Genomic DNA, 17,365 nt, shown 5'->3' on the forward strand with positions numbered 1-17,365 from the left:
GACACTTACTGAATTACATCTCAAACATAGGATACAAAATAACACGCAAGTCTTGACTTTCAACAGCTTGCAGTGTAGTAGGGACCGGTGAGTTTTGAAAGTTCAGTCTCATGTGAAAGAGGCACATACAATGTTTTGGACGAGAGCCTGGAGTGGTGTCAACTCACATGTCTCCCTTCCTTTACTTCTCAGAAGGAGAAAGAACATTCCAAGTTGAGGGAACTATTCACTGAACACTGGCAGGTCACTTTGGTTTTGCTCTCTTGTTGACAACAGATATCAATAGAAACCTAAATCAAGAAAGTCATCATATCACAACTAAGTGAGAAACAATATTGCCTAAAATGTCACATCAAACCTGGGGCCTAGGGAACGATGATGTCTTACAAAGGCTAAATAATTTCATTCTGGTTTTCCATGCCTATTCTTTTTGAACAATTTTATTAATTTCAGAAGTGTATGTAAAAATCAGGTCAGATAAATGTAAGAGCTAAAACTATAATACAGAAGAAAATACAGGAGAAAATCTTTGTAATCTTGATAGTATACAAAAATCAGGAACCACTAAAAATTTGACAAATTGAACTTCATCAAAATTAAAACTTTCTGTCTTGAAAAGACACTGTTGACAAAATGAAACGTCAAGCCAGAGATGGGGAGAAAATATTTGCAAAACAAATATCCGACAAAGGACTTTTATTGGAATGTATATAAACCCCTTTAAACTAAATAATAAGAAGGCAAACAATCCAACTTTTTTAAATGGGCAAAATGTTTGAACAGCCACTTCACCAAAGAAGATATATGGATGGCAATTAAGCACACAAATAGATGAGCAATTATTATTGATTAGGGAAATGCAAATCACAACACAATGAGGTAACATTACACACATCCTAGAGTGGCCAAAATTTAAAAGACCAACTACAACAAGTGTTGGTGCAGATACAAAACAACTGGAACCCTCACACTTTGCTGGTGGGAATGCAAAATGCTGTAGCCATTTTAGAAAACAACTTAGCAATTTTTATACCATATGATTCAGTAATTAACACTTCTAGGTGTTTACCCAAGAGAAAATGCAAACATATGTACAAAGACGTGTACACAAATGTGCATAGAAGCTTTATTTATAATAACCTCAAACTGGAAATAACCCAAATGTCCATCCACTGGTGAATGAATAAACAAATTAGAGTATATCTACGTAGCGGAATACTATTCAACAATAAAAAGGAAAAAGCTATTCATAGGTGAATCTCAACAGCATTAAGCTAAGTAAAAGAAATCATACACAAAAGACTACATAATATGTGTATCCATTTATATGAGATTTTAAAAAGCAAAACTGTAGTAATAAAAAGCAGGTAAGTGTCGGGAGTTGAGGATGAATGGGAGGAATGAGACTGCCTGCAAAGGGGCATGAGGGGACTTCTAAGGGTGATGTAATTATGTTGATTGTGGGAGTGGGTATATGACTGCATACATTTGTCAAAATTCATCAAATAGTACACTTGAGATTGGTGAGTTTTATTGTATGTAAAAATACCTCGAGGAAACAGTTCTCAGAGCTTTCTGAGATAGATGCTCTTCCTGGGTTATAATCCTCAAATTTGGCTTGAATAAAAGTTTCCATTTCTTTCTTTTAAGAAAAAAACACTCAAAAAGTTGCTTTAAAAAGAAAATGATGTCAGGGTCATCAAAAATTGAAGCATCCTAACCCCATTCCCCAGACCAGATTAGGTCCACCGTATGTTCTCTCATCGTCCTTATCTTCATTGTAATTAATTGTTTAATTTTCTGTCTTGCCAAGTAGATTTTAAGTTTTGGGGACAAGACCCATGTCTATCTTACTTGCTATATGACATAGCACAATTTTCAGCATATATTAGGTTCTCAATAAATATTTGTTGAATGAATGGAAGTCAAACCGGCATAAATCAAAGCTATGCTTATTGACTCAAATATCTACTTACTTGGAGACCTACAGTAAAATGGATGCCCACAGTTTGTCTAAGGAGCTGATTTAGGGTGACTTACCACTTAGGAGACACTAAGGTGCCACTGAGACAATAAAAACAATAGGAGAATTACTGACCAATTAGACAAGTAGAAATGAAGAACATAGCTGTTCTTTTGGAACCCAAGTGTTAGAAAGACTGTGGAACAAAGATGTAGGGTTGCAATCAAAGGTAAACCTTAGAGATAATTGTGTATAAGACAAACCAGATAGCAAGCATTAATATTTTGCTGGATGGCAAAGACAGAAACAGAGAGCAAATTACTTTTTTTTTTTTTTTTTTGTCTGCGTTGGGTTTTCGTTGCTGTGCGCGGGCTTTTCTCTGGTTGAGGTGAGCAGGGGCTACTGTTCGTTGTGGTGCGCGGGCTTCTCATTGCGGTGGCTTCTCTTGTAGCAGAGCACAGGCTCTAGGCGCGTGGGATTCAGTAGTTGTGCTGCAACGGCTTAGTTGCTCCGCGGCATGTGGGATCTTCCCGGACCAGGGCTCGAACCCGTGTCCCATGCATTGGCAGGCAGATTCCCAACCACTGCGCCACCAGGGAAGCCGTGCAAATTACCTTTAAACGTTATCTTCTAGCCCTAAAGACAAGGACAGTAATGGGTAAATTTGGGCCTGGACTGAGCTTCTTAGGGTATCTTTCTTTCAATTAACTCTAATTAAGGTTTCAAATCCTGCTTCTATCGCTCATGTAAGGGAGGGTCTGGAAATACGACTTTTTACGTGGGTAAACCTGTTCTTTGGAATTCTTGGGATTCTCATGCATAAGCCTGATTTATTGTAAATCAATAAACCTGATTTATTGTAAATCAGACTTATGATTTACAATCTGATATAATAAATTATAATTATCAAATATAACTCTAACTGACTTATTTCTTTATTTAGTATTTGCAGAAAGGCATGGAAAGGCTAGAGTTTGTTCAACAAATATGTGTTGAGTGCCCACTATTGCTCTAGGCACTGGGGAGACAACAGTGAACTAAACGGGCAAGAGATACCAGCTTTTATGGAGCTTATATTATAGTGGAGAAAGATAATAAACAAATAATTAAAATATAAAATACACGAGATAGCAATAAATACCATTAAAAATATGGCAAGGAATATAGATAGTGCTCAGGGATAGGAGCTGCAATTTTAAACAGGGTAGACAGGGAAGTCATCATTGAAAATGTGACATTTGAAACAAATGAGATGAGGGAGTGACCCATGTGCACATCTGGAAGAGTGTTTCACTCAGAGGGAATGGCAAGTGCAAAGGCCCCGAGGCAGGAGAATCCCTGACAGGTTTGAGGAATTGCAAGGAGGCCAGTGACACTAGCAGTGGACGGTCTAATATGGGAGCCACTAGGCACGTGTGGTTATTGAGTCCCTGAAATGTCCCTAGTTCAAATTGTGTAATTATTTTAGAGTGATTGTGTTACTGGCCCCAGTTCTTCACTCCTCTTGTAACCATGCCCTTTACAAGGGGACTTCATAGCTCATCCTAGGAAAAGAAAAAAAAAAGTTTTTTATGCCCCTTGATTCTGAGTTTGCCATGTTAGACATATACTAGAATTCAGCCTAAATCATTGCCCCTCAGGCTCAAGAACTAAATAAATGCTTATTTTCTTAAGCTACTGAGTCTTGGGGTGGTTTATTTGATGGCCATTCTGAGAGGCTGCCTTCCTTTTCTTGGATACCACTGATTTTCTGCTTTGACCTTTGGAAACTGTTACATGGGTATAAAAGATTAACCACTGGTATTTGGAACATTATTTCTCTTGGGTTAAGTTCCAAGTATTTGGTTTAACTTCTCTAAGGGCTGCAGAATGGCTTGTTTTCTAAATGGAGTGTGTATGGGACTAGAACTGGGATAATCTTGTGTGTTCTATGGACTTAAAAAGCAGAAAACATGTGGTGATAAACTAATTCAATTCCTCAGATTTGAAGAGACTACACGAATTTCAGTAGATGATCACCTAGGCTAGAACTGCTGAAGGAACCCTGACTTTGCTCAGACTGGGCAGTATGACCCCTCTATTTGAGACTGAGCAGAATCAGAGACTGGGGGGGGAATGATCTGTGGAGTTTAACCAAAGAAATTTTGATGTTGATATCTTTGAATTTAAACCTATAAGGTAAGGTTATTTAAACTTTGGGTTTTAATTTATCCTTAGCAATTTGATAATGGGTGCTTTTTAAAATCTGAAGTATTGGGGACTTCCCTGGTGGTCCAGTGGTTGAGAATCTGCCTTCCAATGCAGGGGATGTGGGTTCGATCTCTGGTCGGGGAACTAAGATCCCACATGCCACAGGGCAACTAAGCTCACACGCCCTGGAGCCCACATGTGCGCGCCAGAACTAGAGAGAAGCCCGCGCTGCAAAGAAGAGCCCTCACGCCGCAACGAAAGATCCCGCATGCCACAACAAAGATCCCGTGTGCCACAACTAAGACCGGATGCAGCCAAATAAATAAATAAATATTTTTTTAAAATCTGAAGTATTACTCTACTGATAATTTGATTGCATAATCTCTGGCCAGCTATATTGAAATGGTTTTCATTAGAGAAAGGAAAAGAATGAGTTTTTGGCCAAGGGACCACCAGGCTTTGAGGTTAGTTTAACAAATGTATTGTTCTGATCTACTTTAGAGATTTTAATGGGGCAAAAGCTAAACTGGTGCAACATTAGATGCTTTCCCATAAAAAAGTACAAGGATGCTAGTATTGGACTAGAGATCTTAGGCAATGAAATTCAATAAGAAAAAATAAATGAGTTATACTAGAAAAGAAGAAACAAAACTATCATTACTTGTAGACGATCTGATTACAGTTTAAGAAATTGTAGAAAACTATCTTTTAAAAATAACTATTGGGGGACTTCCCTGGTGGTCCAGTGGATAAGACTCTGCGCTTCCAAGGCAGGGGGCACAGGTTCGATCCCTGGGGAACTGGGATTCCACATGCTTTGCGGCGCGGCCCAAAAAACAAAAAACAAACAAAAACTATTGGCAATTCCCTGGCGGTCCAGTGGTTAGGGCTCCAAGCTCTCACTGCCGAGGACCCAGGTTCGAACCCTGGTCCGGGAACTAGAATTCCACAAGCTGCACGGTGTGGCCCCGGAAAAACCTATTAGAACTATCTTGAGTGGGGTGTTGTTTCACAAGTGTATACATATATCAAAACTCATTGAATGATGTATTTAATATATGAACGTTTAACTATATGTAGATTTTCTCTCATTTAAAAATCATTAGAACTAGTAAGAGAGATCATGAGATGACTGGATTAAAAATTAACATGAAATAAGTCAATAGCTTTGAAAAAATTCTCTTCACAGCAGCAATCACACCTGTAAAACATCCTGAGATAACCATAACAAGAAGCATGTAAGATCTACATGAAGAAACATATGAAACTTTATTAAAGGGCAAAAAGAAGGCCTGAATAAATGAGTTCTACTATGTTCATATAGGAGAGATTCAATGTTAAAAAAAAAAAAGTAAATTCTCTCCAAATTAATCTGTATATTTAACACAATCCCAATTAGAATCCCAAAGTTTTCCTCTCTCACAGATATTAAAAGTGCATGTTGGGTTTCCCTAGTGGCACAGTGGTTAAGAATCCTCCTGCCAATGCAGGAGACACGGGTTTGAGACACGGGTTTCCTGGTCCGGGAAGATCCCACATGCCGCGAAGCAACTAAGCCCGTGAGCCACAACTACTGAGCCTGTGCTCTAGAGCCCGCAAGCCACAACTACTGAGCCTGCGAGCCACAACTACTGAAGCCCGCGTGCCTAGAGCCCACGCTCTGCAACAAGAGAAGCCACCGCACTGAGAAGCCCGTGCACCGCAACGAAGAGTAGCCCCCGCTCGCCACAACTAGAGAAAAGCCCGCGCCCAGCAACGAAGACCCAATGCAGCCAAAAATGAATGAATAAATAAATAAATTTTTTTAAACGTGCATGTTACTTTCCTCTTCTTTTCCAAATTTGGGCATCCTTGCTCAATAGTTCTTGCAGAGAAATTGCAAAGTCAGCCATCCATTCTCCAAGCCTTGAATGTGGTACATTTTTCTGATTCACACCAAGATGCCACATAGACAAGGAAAGGCCTTGTAAATGTGTGGTAGGAGAAGGTAGCCTTAAGCAAGAGAGAAAAGACAAAAACCACAAGGGAAGGATTAATGGATGTGACTACATCAAAGTTTTAGATTTCTATTCAATAAAAGACTGCATAGACAAGGTTAAAATGCAAATAGTGTTTGAGAAGTTCAGAAAAAAAAAACAGTAATAAATTGTACCTAAATATTTGTGGTTCTTTAAATCTTGCTGTAAATTATATTATCTTTAAAATAGAATGTAACGGTGTGGGTAAAGGATTAATAAAACTTTTCCTCTTCTTGCACAACAATTTGACCTTCAGTTAACTTGCTGTTATCTGTTTCTCTGAAACCTAACAAAGATCGAATGTCAGCTATGTTGTTAGGCAGCCTGACATATTAAAGCCATTACCTAATTGTTAGATTGCATCTGGGTTGCCACAACTATAGCTGGTGGGGGAGCATAGCTTTGGGCTTTCCTGAGTGTGAAGACTCTAATTGGGCCCGTGGTGAGGTCCCTGGAAGCTATGCCTATGGGGTCTTTACAAGACATACTGGCTCCTGAGGGGTACCAGACTTCTAAGGGCAGCTGCCACACTGGTCTGATGTGAGTGGTCTTGCCTTGCACCTGAGCTGTCACTTGGCCACAGGTGGGTTAAGGGGGAGCAGCTATGTAGATTTCTGCATAGATTACTGCAAGGACTCCCAGGGAGGTGGAACACCTAATTCTGCCCTGCTCAGAGCTATTGCTCCTGACCTAAATCCTTCCAAATGAATCTGATGCTAAATGTGGCCCATGGTAGTCTTAGTGAATCTTGAAGTTTAGTTGTGCCTGAGAAGACTCCTGGTGAATGCTGCACATGGTAATACAAACAGTTTATACTTGGGCTATATAGAAAAGAACTAATTGGATAGAATTGTGTTAGATCATCAATTTGAGATTTATGTAACTACACCTGTGATAAATCTTACTTGGATCACGAGGTAATATATATGTTTCACTGGTCCCCCATCAGTGGCAGCTGATGCAAATTGCAGGTACGGGGCCAGCGGGTATGCAGCCCTCTGTGCCATGGGTTTAGAATACCAAAATCTACAATGTGATATCAAATACTTCACAAGAAGAGCCAATCTAAGTCTCTTTATCTCACATGTTTCAAGAAAGTGATGAGGGACCTGTCTGAGTTTTAGGGGTGGAAGTTTTCCTTGGCCTTAGAGATACCTTAAAATCTCCTGAGCCTGACCTTTGGTGAATCCCATTCCCCCTTTTATAAGCAGATCTAAGTAAGACTACACAAACCTAGTCCCACACTCTCTTGGCTCTTGGCGGTTTTGCCTATCTGTAACTTGATCTAGCCAGTCTTAAGAAAGACGTCTTTAAAGTTGGCGAGAACATTTGTCTGGATGAAAACTGACTGGGGAGTGATGGGGAGTCAGAATCTCCTCTTTTGATCTCTTATATAAGAAAGAAGGCAGCCCCTCCCCCCATGCTCCCCCCCCCCCCCACATACACACTCACGCACATCGTGCAAGTAAAATGATGCTTCTCTCACTGGAAAAACCACTTATTTCCAACGCACATGCACCTTCAAAAAGTGTAAGAAAGAGTATCAGCATTCTTTGTGACCATATAGATCATGTAGTAATCATAACGTTACTTGGACCCTCTAAAAAGACCACTATAGGATCAGGGTCTGGCCATTGTTGACTGTGGTATTAGTAGTGGGAAAAAAAATCCTGTAGATATTTATTCCTCAGAGACAGAATTTATAAGAAGCCAGAAAACTTGGCCCAAGAACTTTAAATTATAATGATAAATCTGTTTGTTTGGGTCAGACCAGGGTATCATTTGAGTTTTCTATATATTTTATCTTAGTATTTTAAAGTTCACTAGATCAGAGAAAAGCAAAAGTAATATTTGTTCTTTGTAATACTTTCAATAGTAGAAATATCCATAAAGAAAAGTGAACCACTCCCCCATCCCCAATGCCACCTTTTTTAGGCAACCAATGACAAAAGTTTAGAATGTGTCTTTCTACTTTTTTCTCTGTGCTCATGTAAAGACATCGTGCAGAATAGTTTGTTTTAAGTTCATGCTGCATATGTTACCCCACCATTTGCTTTTTTCCCTTAACGTGTTATGGGCATCTCTGCAAGTTCTTACATATAGATCTAACTCATTATTTTTAATAACACAATATGCTAAAAGGATTAGCCCTTTCCCTATTGATGGACATTCGAGCTATTTCCATTTATTCTATTGTTTTAATCACTACAAACAATGCTGCAATAAATATTATTGTACATATAAATCCATACTGGTGCATTTATTTTTGCAGGATAAAATTGTAGAGAACTCTGGGTCAAAGGATATGTGATGTACACTATTAATTTTAATATTTTCCCAAAAGCTTGTAGCAATTTATGCTTCTGCCCTTCCCCCCAATCCTTGTTAGCAATCTTTTAAATTTTTGCCAATCTGAGGATGAAAAATGGTATCTTAACTATTTTCTTTTTTGTTCCCCTCCAATCTATTCTGCATTCTGCAGTGATCTTTTAGAAAAACAAATCTTACCACGTCACCTCTCTGCTCAAAACACCTCATTTATTTCCCATCACTCGTAGAGTAATGGCCAACATCTTTGACATGGCCAAAAAGCTCCTTGTGGTCTAATTGTCTGCCTCTCTGGTGGGCTTTTCGCCCAATAGGGCTTCCTCCTGATAGGTCTCAACTCTACTGAGAAATCAAGATGACATATGTTTGTTTGCTGGTACAAGCCTCAGAGGGATCTACGCCTTTTAAAATGTGACTAACTTATGCCTGAAAGGAATAATTGTTTCTATTTTATTTGCCTTGATGGAAGTGTTTTTCCAATTGCTTCAGGCAGATCATTAGAGTAAACAGGGAAGCTTAGGACTTGTCAAAAAAAACATGTTAGGGCGACATCTTGGCTCCCGAGGAATAGGCAGAAAGTCTGATTGAAAACATAGGGCGTTTTTGCTTCTCTTGTTTTTAAGTCAGACTTTTAAAGTAGAAGCTGCCTTTAATGTGCTGGTTTGCAGAACAGGAAATCTGATTTTCAGTGTGATAACACATTCTTTGACATTAACCAGTACAGTTGGATTTTTAATGACACTTTCATCTTCAAAGTCCTTCACCAACAAGGTGGATTAATTATTCATTTTTTGGTTGTGTGTTAAAAAGACAAATCTTCAAAGCCATCATCCTTTCTCCTTGGAACTGGGGCTCTCCACCTTTCAAATGTTGCTTTCTTACCCCCAAGGGAGAAAATAAATTACATCTTTTTTTTTAAGACAAAAAGAATACAATAGAAATATACTCTTTACACTATGGAAAGCTGATGTCCTTATATCCTGGGTGGGATCAGAAGAGGTCGGGAAGCAGTGTTTAAGCTGTGTTTACAGCAAGCACTGTGAGAAATAACTCTGGCTAAAAGCGTTTGTTACTGCTCAGTCTTTTGATGTGCTCTTAAAAAGTAGCACAAATACACCACGGCCCCGTGTTCAACATAATAATATGCAGACCCTTATATTTGTTGCTAAAGTATATTTCTTTTCTGTTCTCTTCAAAAAATGTCTACTTGGGTTTTTAAAAGTTTTGGTTTTGGAGAAGAAAACCCTCAAGCCTTCCCTGGGGTCCTCCTTAACTTGACACATTTTATAACCACAAGGGAGCAGTCTTCCCCTTGATGAGGTCTTCTCTCCACCTCTCCAGAAATGAAAGAGCAAGTGTAAGTTTGCAAACAGCCTAAAAGCTCTTTCCATTAGCCCTGGACGCCGGAAACCACAAAGGGCAGTCAAGTCTTGATTTTCAAGGAGAAAGCCTCTGGTAAACTTTCGCTCAGCCGCCAGGAGATCTGTTGGTTCCTGGGAGGAGCTCTTCTGAAACCTTGAGGATTCCTATGTTCATGAAGACACAGAGCGGTGGATTACAGTAATTGAAAAGCTTTGGTGGCTTTGGAAGATTACTATATGTTTGGTGTGCGCTCACATTTCCAGGCTAGGGGACCGAGTAGAGGAACCCCTTTTGTTATCTTTTGAAATAAGATCAGAAGGGAAGACGGGGTTTGAAGTGTGGATTGGGGGGGGGGGCGGGGGAGGTCCTAAATCTTTGCCTATCACCTCCGCCTGGATCATTATAAAAAGATCGAGGAGTACAATGAACTTACGGAATCATGCAACGTTTCCGTGAAGCCTGTTCTGGAACCTAGCTTCCGGATCCAGAAACTTCTCCAGAAGCAGACCAGCTGTGCTAGGCAGTCTGAATGGACCAGCAACTCCGCTTTGAAGATTTATTTTCAGTCTTATCTTCTGCTGAGAGATTCACCTCTGGGGTGATTGGTTCGCTTTTCGGCGGATGATGGAGAAACGTAAACAGGCCGGACTGCTGACCCTGCCGTACCACCTGCTCCCGGGGCCCATGGGCGTGCCTGCGTCCCTGTCCCGCCTTCCCCTGCGGGACCCCGTCAGGGTCTCCTTGCGCCTGGACGCCGCGTGTTGGGAGCGGGAGCGGGGCGGCTGCGCCCCGCGCCGGCCGTACTTGCCCCTGCCGCTGGACGGCGCCTTCGAGCCCGCCTTCCTCCGCAAGCGCAACGAACGCGAGCGGCAGCGGGTGCGCTGCGTGAACGAGGGTTACGCGCGCCTCCGAGCTCACCTGCCCCCGCGAGCCGGCGGACAAGCGCCTCAGCAAAGTGGAGACGCTCCGCGCCGCCATCCGTTACATCAAGCACCTCCAGGAGCTGCTGGAGCGCCACGCGCGGGGGCAGGAGGGCGCGGCCGGCGCCGGCCCCTCGCTCAGGGCCGAATGCAACAGCGACGGCGAGTCCAAGGCCTCGTCGGCGCATTCGCCCAGCAGCGAGCCCGAGGAGGGGGCCTGTTAGCGAGCGCTGGGCCGGCCCGGACCCCTCCCGCTGCGCCGCGCGCTTTTGGAGTCTGCTGCTCTAAGGTTCCCTCCGGAGGTGGTTTGCATTTGCAATCTGTTTTGTTTTGTTTTGTTTTTTTCCTCCAGAACTAAATCTTAGGAAAAAGAAATGAGTGCTTTAGGGGGAAAAAAAGATTTTGACATTCTAGTTGTTTCCACCCCTTCCACCCCCACCCCCCCATTGGTTATGTGCCTGCAACTGAAAGATGCTTATGAAACTCTTCCTGTACTTCTCAAAGACAAACTGTACCAGACTCTGAACTCCTCAAAGGGCGAAAACAACGAGGATTTGCCACAGTCAGCGGGGTGGGTAAATTAGGGACATAAATACTGAAACAAATCCAACCTTAACCGAAGAAGAACTTTCCAAAACTAGCTAACTAACTAAATAACAGCCCTTAAGATGAGCGGAAGGTTTTTCCTGCATTCCTTCATTTGGGAATCGATGAGAAATGTAATTGACACCGTGCTTTGGAGGAAGGTGGCCCTAAGCTGACACCTGGGAACACGTTTGCCAGAGCGCGCGGCCAGGTCAGCCTGTGCTGTTGACTAAGCGTATGAATGGCGGTGCTAGAAAGGACATTCCATATTGGAAACATCCTGTTTTATCAAAAAAGTGGTCGTGTGGGAACTTCATAGCATCTAGCAGATAGTAACGTGTCAGTGGCAATGATCTTTTTGGAAGAGAACTCAGATTTGTATGAAAACTTACTTTTCCTCTCAGGTGTCTTGTGCGTCGTGTTTTCATTTTCCTTCTCTTTGCACCCCTCACCTCCACCCCCTTGTTCTCACTCCATCTAACTTTCGGTTAAAGTGACACTGTGGCCTTAAAAAAAAAAAAGGAAATGCTTAGACGGTTGAATGGGAGGGATTGAGGTTGGGACATTCTCATACTTTTATCACCTTGAGGGCTTCCAGGTATCCTGAAATTGTCTAGTGACTCTGGAAGTCTTTTTAAATATTTAATTCTGGTCTTTTTTTTTTTTTTTCTGAGAAACAATTATAAATTCAATAGGTAAGTCAAATACTTGCTGACATATGAAGGTAAGCTTCCTATCTCTAAAGTTTTCTAATATGCTGACTTTCCCTTTCCCTGGAGACAGCTTTGCTCTGGGGGTGAGGGGGCTTGGGGGGGGGGCCGAGAAGAGGACAAACAGAGAAAACTAACAGTGCTGAGCCCTTTCCAGGTATTATTTCATTAAGTCCCACACTGAGGTAGGTTTTATTACCCCCTTTCTGCAGATGTGTGAACAGAGGGAAGCAAATAAACAATAAACATCTTTTATGTGCCAGCAGTTTTGTTGTGTGGTTTTCACATTTTGTCCTATTTATTCTTATAAATCTGTGAAGTGGGTATTATACATATTTGCAGTTAAAAAGAAAAAAAAAAAAAAGAGGCTGGGAGAGGTTACATGCCTTGCTCAGGTTAGTGTTGCTAGAATTAATTGAGCTGAGATCCAGTCCTAAGTCTGCCTGACCCTGAAGCCCAGGCTTGCTTTCTGCCTGACCGTGCTCTCCCTTGCCCTGTCATTTGCTAGCTAGGTGACCAGCAAATGCTTCTTAACCTCTCTGCAACTCAGTTTCCTCCTCCTCGTCCTACTACTTCACAGAAGCATAGATTACAGACCTTGGTAATCTGCAAACTACAATCAGATGATTAAATTAGTAGTGTTAGTGTTATTGTTTGGAGAAAGTACTATTTATTAGCTCTACGGAGAGTAAGCCTGGTTAAAAATGATGTCTAGGTGGACTGAGTGTGATTTCTTCAGTGTTCAAAAGGAGGATGGAGTAAACCACACTTTATTAGGATTCTATCTTCTATTGTAAGGTTCTAGGGGACATGACTGGTGGAATGCTGAATCCATGTTGAAATGTATTACTCCTAATATTTATGACAATGAATTATTATGGGGTTCTATTGTTTCTGACTGCTCAGATAAATGCTGTGCAATGATTTACTACCAAACTACTTTTTCTTTAGAAGCAGAGCTTTGTGGTTTGAATGAGCAAGATGGAACAGCTATTTTCTCTTACCCATTACTTAGTTACATTCTGACAAACTCCTATAATGTACCCATTTTTTCTCCAGGCTGGTTCTTATTCCAGTGCCAGTTTCAGTGAAGCAAGTATAAGTAAGATATATTTGCTAATTAGGGGGAAAAAGAAAAGAAAAAAAAAAAGGGAAAGCACTCATGTTACCTTCCTGGCTGTGTTGGAGAAGAGGCTAATTAATCAAGTTGTTAACTGGAGAACCTTGAGAGACTTTTTTAGGGGTATTCGTTGGACGGTAATAACACTCCTTATTCCTTTTTTCTGCTCCAGCTAATGGGTGAGAACCTTGACATTCTCTTTTCTAAAGTAGGAATAATAATAAAAGAGTATATTTTGTTTAATCTATACAGGTTATGTGGTTGCTTTTAATGCAGGAAAAAAGAAAGATTTCTTCATTTACTTCTTCAAAATATGTGTATAAAATGTGCGAATAAATATAATATACTTGGCTGACATGAGTGGTTTATAAAGAGAAGGACAAGGGCAGTTTTAAAAGAGAACTTTTTTTCTGGATAAAATTTCTTGAGAGACTTCTAATGAGACTTTTGTTTAAAGTCCTATTGAAAAAAAATTTTTTTAATTAAAAAAAATTAAGTCCTATTGAGAATAAAGCAATGATTTTGAGAAACCTTTTGGAAAAAATAAAATAAAATCCTATCTCAATCATGTAACTTTTTTTAGAGAAAAAAAAAAAATCAGGCAGTTTCTCTGGAACTTTCCTAATGGCTTACAGGAGGAGCACCAATCCAGGAATGAGACCTTTTAAAATGTTCAGTCTTCCCTTTTTCTGTGACTGAACACTTAATTAACCATAGAACAATTTGACTCTCGGGAACTCCTTGGCAGTCCAGTGGTTAGGACTCCATGCTTTCACTGCCGGGGGCTCGGGTTTATTCAGGGAACTAGGATCCCGCAGGCCTCGTAGAGTCAATGGAGTGGAGAGGAGTTTTATGGAAATGATGCATTCATGAAAGGAGAAACATTGCAAGTCCTTCAAGATCTTCCCTATTTCTTTGGACACTCAGCCCAGACATATCCATTGATTACATTGTATTGCTTTTAGAATATTCATAACACTGATGAATAACTGTGACACCTCACCCCCATCCCTCGGGTGCAAAGAAGGAGGGGCTGTAGAGGGGTGTGGGAGAGTGTGCCCTCGGGCTTGGCCTTTCACTGATCTGGTGACCTTGGGCGAGTCCCTAACTTTAGTGATCTCAGTTCCCTATGCTAGGGCACGTGAAGATTGGACTGCATGATCTTTTAGGCCTTCCAGCTAGAAAATGCCATTCTTCTGACATGTGCAAAGTCCTAGACTAGGGGAAACAAATGGCGGTAAGACATGCCCGCTTCCTGCCACACAGTGTAGTGGCTCTATGCTTCTGTATCATCTCCTCCCTCTAGAAAGATCCAGTCCCAGAGCTGCAGTTTACACTTTGAGTCTAGTTGCTGTTACAATGCTTAATTTTAAAAAAGACAAACTTCATAATCTTTTGTGGAGTGGACTTTGAAGAATCTTACAATCTGGAGGAAAAATGAGCCCATTTCACCTCAGTATGAGGTAAAAAGGTGTAAGTGTTACAACTGGGATCCAAAATGAAAAATGCTATGAGGATACAGAGAAAGGAGGGATGTGTTCTAACTTCAAGTGAGCAGAGGACTAGGAGGGAAGGCTTTGGGGGATACAGCATTGGGCAGGTGAAAATGGAATGAGAATTACAGGCACAGAACCCAAGGGGAACAATTACAAGCAGAGCATCTAGGGGGGGAATCGACTGGATTCCTACCTAGAAGCAAGGAACTGTTTGGAGAATAGAAGCTGAGTAATAGGAGATTAGAAATGATGGCTGAGACTAGGTTCTAGGAGGCATTGAAAGCCCGGCTAAAATAACTTGAACTTTATTTTTAAGACAATGGGGAACTATTGAATACAAACTTTTTTTTTGGCTTGCAGAGAGGGTGAACTGTTCAGCGCTGTGGCTGAGGATCACTCTGGTGGCAGGAAGCAGCAGACTGATGGGGTATTGCAATAATGAAGGAAGAGGAAGTGAGGGCTTAAATGAAGGCAGTGGCGGTGGGGATGGGAAGGAAGGGATGGATTAGGAGGTGACGTGGGTGTAGCACTAATAGGTCTTGGCTACTCAGAGGATGGGGCTGGGGATGAAGAAGAGGAAGAAGTTAGAGACAACTCTAGTGAGTTCCCACTAACTGAAGTTGGGAATGCAGAAAGAGAAGCAGATTGAAAAGGTACCTGTCTTGATTTGGAGATGCTGGGTTTAAAATATTAATAGGTTACTCCTGTCCACAAGCAGTTGGAAATGCCGACAATGTGGTCAGGAGGGAAGTCAAGGACAGCTGTAGATTGAGAGGCATAAACATATAGGCAGCAGCAGGAGTAGATGAGATCTCCCAGGGAGAGAAGAAAGCCGGGCAGGCCTACACTGAAGGAGTGGCAGAAGAAAAAATGTCTTTGAAGAGGACTGAGGAGTTGGAAGGAGAACCAGGCTGGTGGGAGATCATGACAATTAAATGAAGATGTCATTTTGTAAGAAGGAGGCAGTGGACAGCATCAAGTGAGTGAGAAGTGTCAGGGAGTTTAAGTGTGAGAGGGATGCACTGGATTTAGCCATTGAAAGATCACTAGAGGGACTTCCCTGGTGGCTCAGTGGTTAAGAATTCACCTGCCAACGCAGGAGACACAGGTTCGAGCCCTGGTCCGGGAAGATCCCACATGCCGTGCAGCAACTAAGCCCGTGCACCACGACTACTGAGCCTGCGCTCTAGAGCCTGCGAGCCACAGCTACTGAGCCCACATGCCGAAGAGCCCATGCTCCACAACAAGAGAAGCCACCGCAATGAGAAGCCCGCGCACTGCAATGGAGAGTAGCCCCTGCTTACCGCAACTAGAGAAAGCCTGCACGCAGCAACAAAGACCCAACACAGACAAAAATAAATTAATTTAAAAAGTAATAAATAAATTAAAAAAAAAAGATAACTAGAGACCTTTGTAAAAGGATGGGGTGAGAAAGCAGAGGTAAGGCTGAAGGCTGTCCTTTCAAGATGCTTCACAGCAAACAGAGAAGGAGAGCCGGGATGACATAAAGGGAAACCAGACGGAGGAGAAGATGGCACATCAAAGAGAGTTCTGAGCCTGAGGTCTTACAGGTGAAACAGCTCTAGTTGATGCAGAGGCTCACGGGTGACAGGGCTTCAAGTAGTCTGAAGTCAGGTGGAGGTGAAGGTCCTAGGAATTGGCAATATTAAAGAACTGGGAGGCCAGCGGGTTGGAAGGTAACCAGTTAAGACTAAAGTGGGTGTTTAAGTCACTGAAGAAGATGGAGCAGGGTCTCCCATTTTCAGACAACGGTGATGACAATGAGAAGAGGGCTGTATGAAAAGTATGACTGTATGGGTTCCTTAGGTACTGAGGCCACATGCCAAAGAGCCCATGCTCCGCAACAAGAGAAGCCACAGCAATGAGAAGCCCACGCACTGCAATGAAGAGTAGTCCCCGCTCGCCGCAACTAGAGAAAGCCCGCACGCAGCAACGAAGACCCAACACAGCCAAAAATAAATAAATAAATTAATTAATTAATTAATTTAAAAAAAATTCTTCTCACATAGAATAGCATTTACAGAACAACCGGTATAAAGTAACTGCAGTCGGTCAAGGGCTGATGAGAAAGAAGAAAACAGTATCTTATTTTCTTCCCTTTGTGGAATTATTTCTGGAGACAAGAAGAAGAATAAAATAACCTAGGAAAAAGGAAAAGGGTTTGGAGGCGAGTAGAATTGAGATGCCCTTCAGTTATCTAGATCTGAAGAGATGGGGTCTGCTCCTTTGGCCTACCCGTTTGTGATTTTTGGGTAACATAACTTCAACTCAGGACACTTGAATTTAACTCTCATCCTCCTGACTCCAGGTGCTATAAGCCTTAATTGACTTTGAGAGCAAAGTCCCATCAGACTGGGAAAGGCGTTTCATAGGATGAGTCAGCGTTACCCGGCTATAGCCAACCACGGTTTCAGATGGTGCATTTCAAAAGCTTTCTGGGCTGTTTCTGCTCAGAAACCTCTGAAGGTTTTTTCAACACTCCCAAAGTTATCATTGTCTTCTCCCCAGATGGATAACAATCCCACTTGTCGCCCTGGGAATGAGACTTTTGATGGAAATGTGGCTCAGAGGACTCCTTCTCTGCAGAACGATCACGTCTCCACCCTTCTCTTTCAGCCATCACCGGCCCTTTTATCTCCATGTGAGGTGGAC

General features: G+C 41.8%; 1 protein-coding gene across 1 annotated transcript; it reads left to right on the forward strand.

Moving 5' to 3' along the window:
• The first annotated feature begins 7,640 nt into the window (after positions 1 to 7,640).
• Positions 7,641 to 16,673, forward strand: ASCL4 (achaete-scute family bHLH transcription factor 4). The gene is given in 2 exon segments (XM_082348961.1): positions 7,641 to 10,782; positions 10,784 to 16,673. Coding segments are annotated over 2 exon segments (522 nt in total). The 5' UTR covers positions 7,641 to 10,482; the 3' UTR covers positions 11,006 to 16,673.
• Positions 16,674 to 17,365: the final 692 nt, after the last annotated feature.

The sequence above is a fragment of the Balaenoptera borealis genome (genome assembly GCF_965194805.1).
Source record: "Balaenoptera borealis genome assembly, chromosome: 13".
NCBI lineage: Eukaryota > Metazoa > Chordata > Mammalia > Artiodactyla > Balaenopteridae > Balaenoptera > Balaenoptera borealis.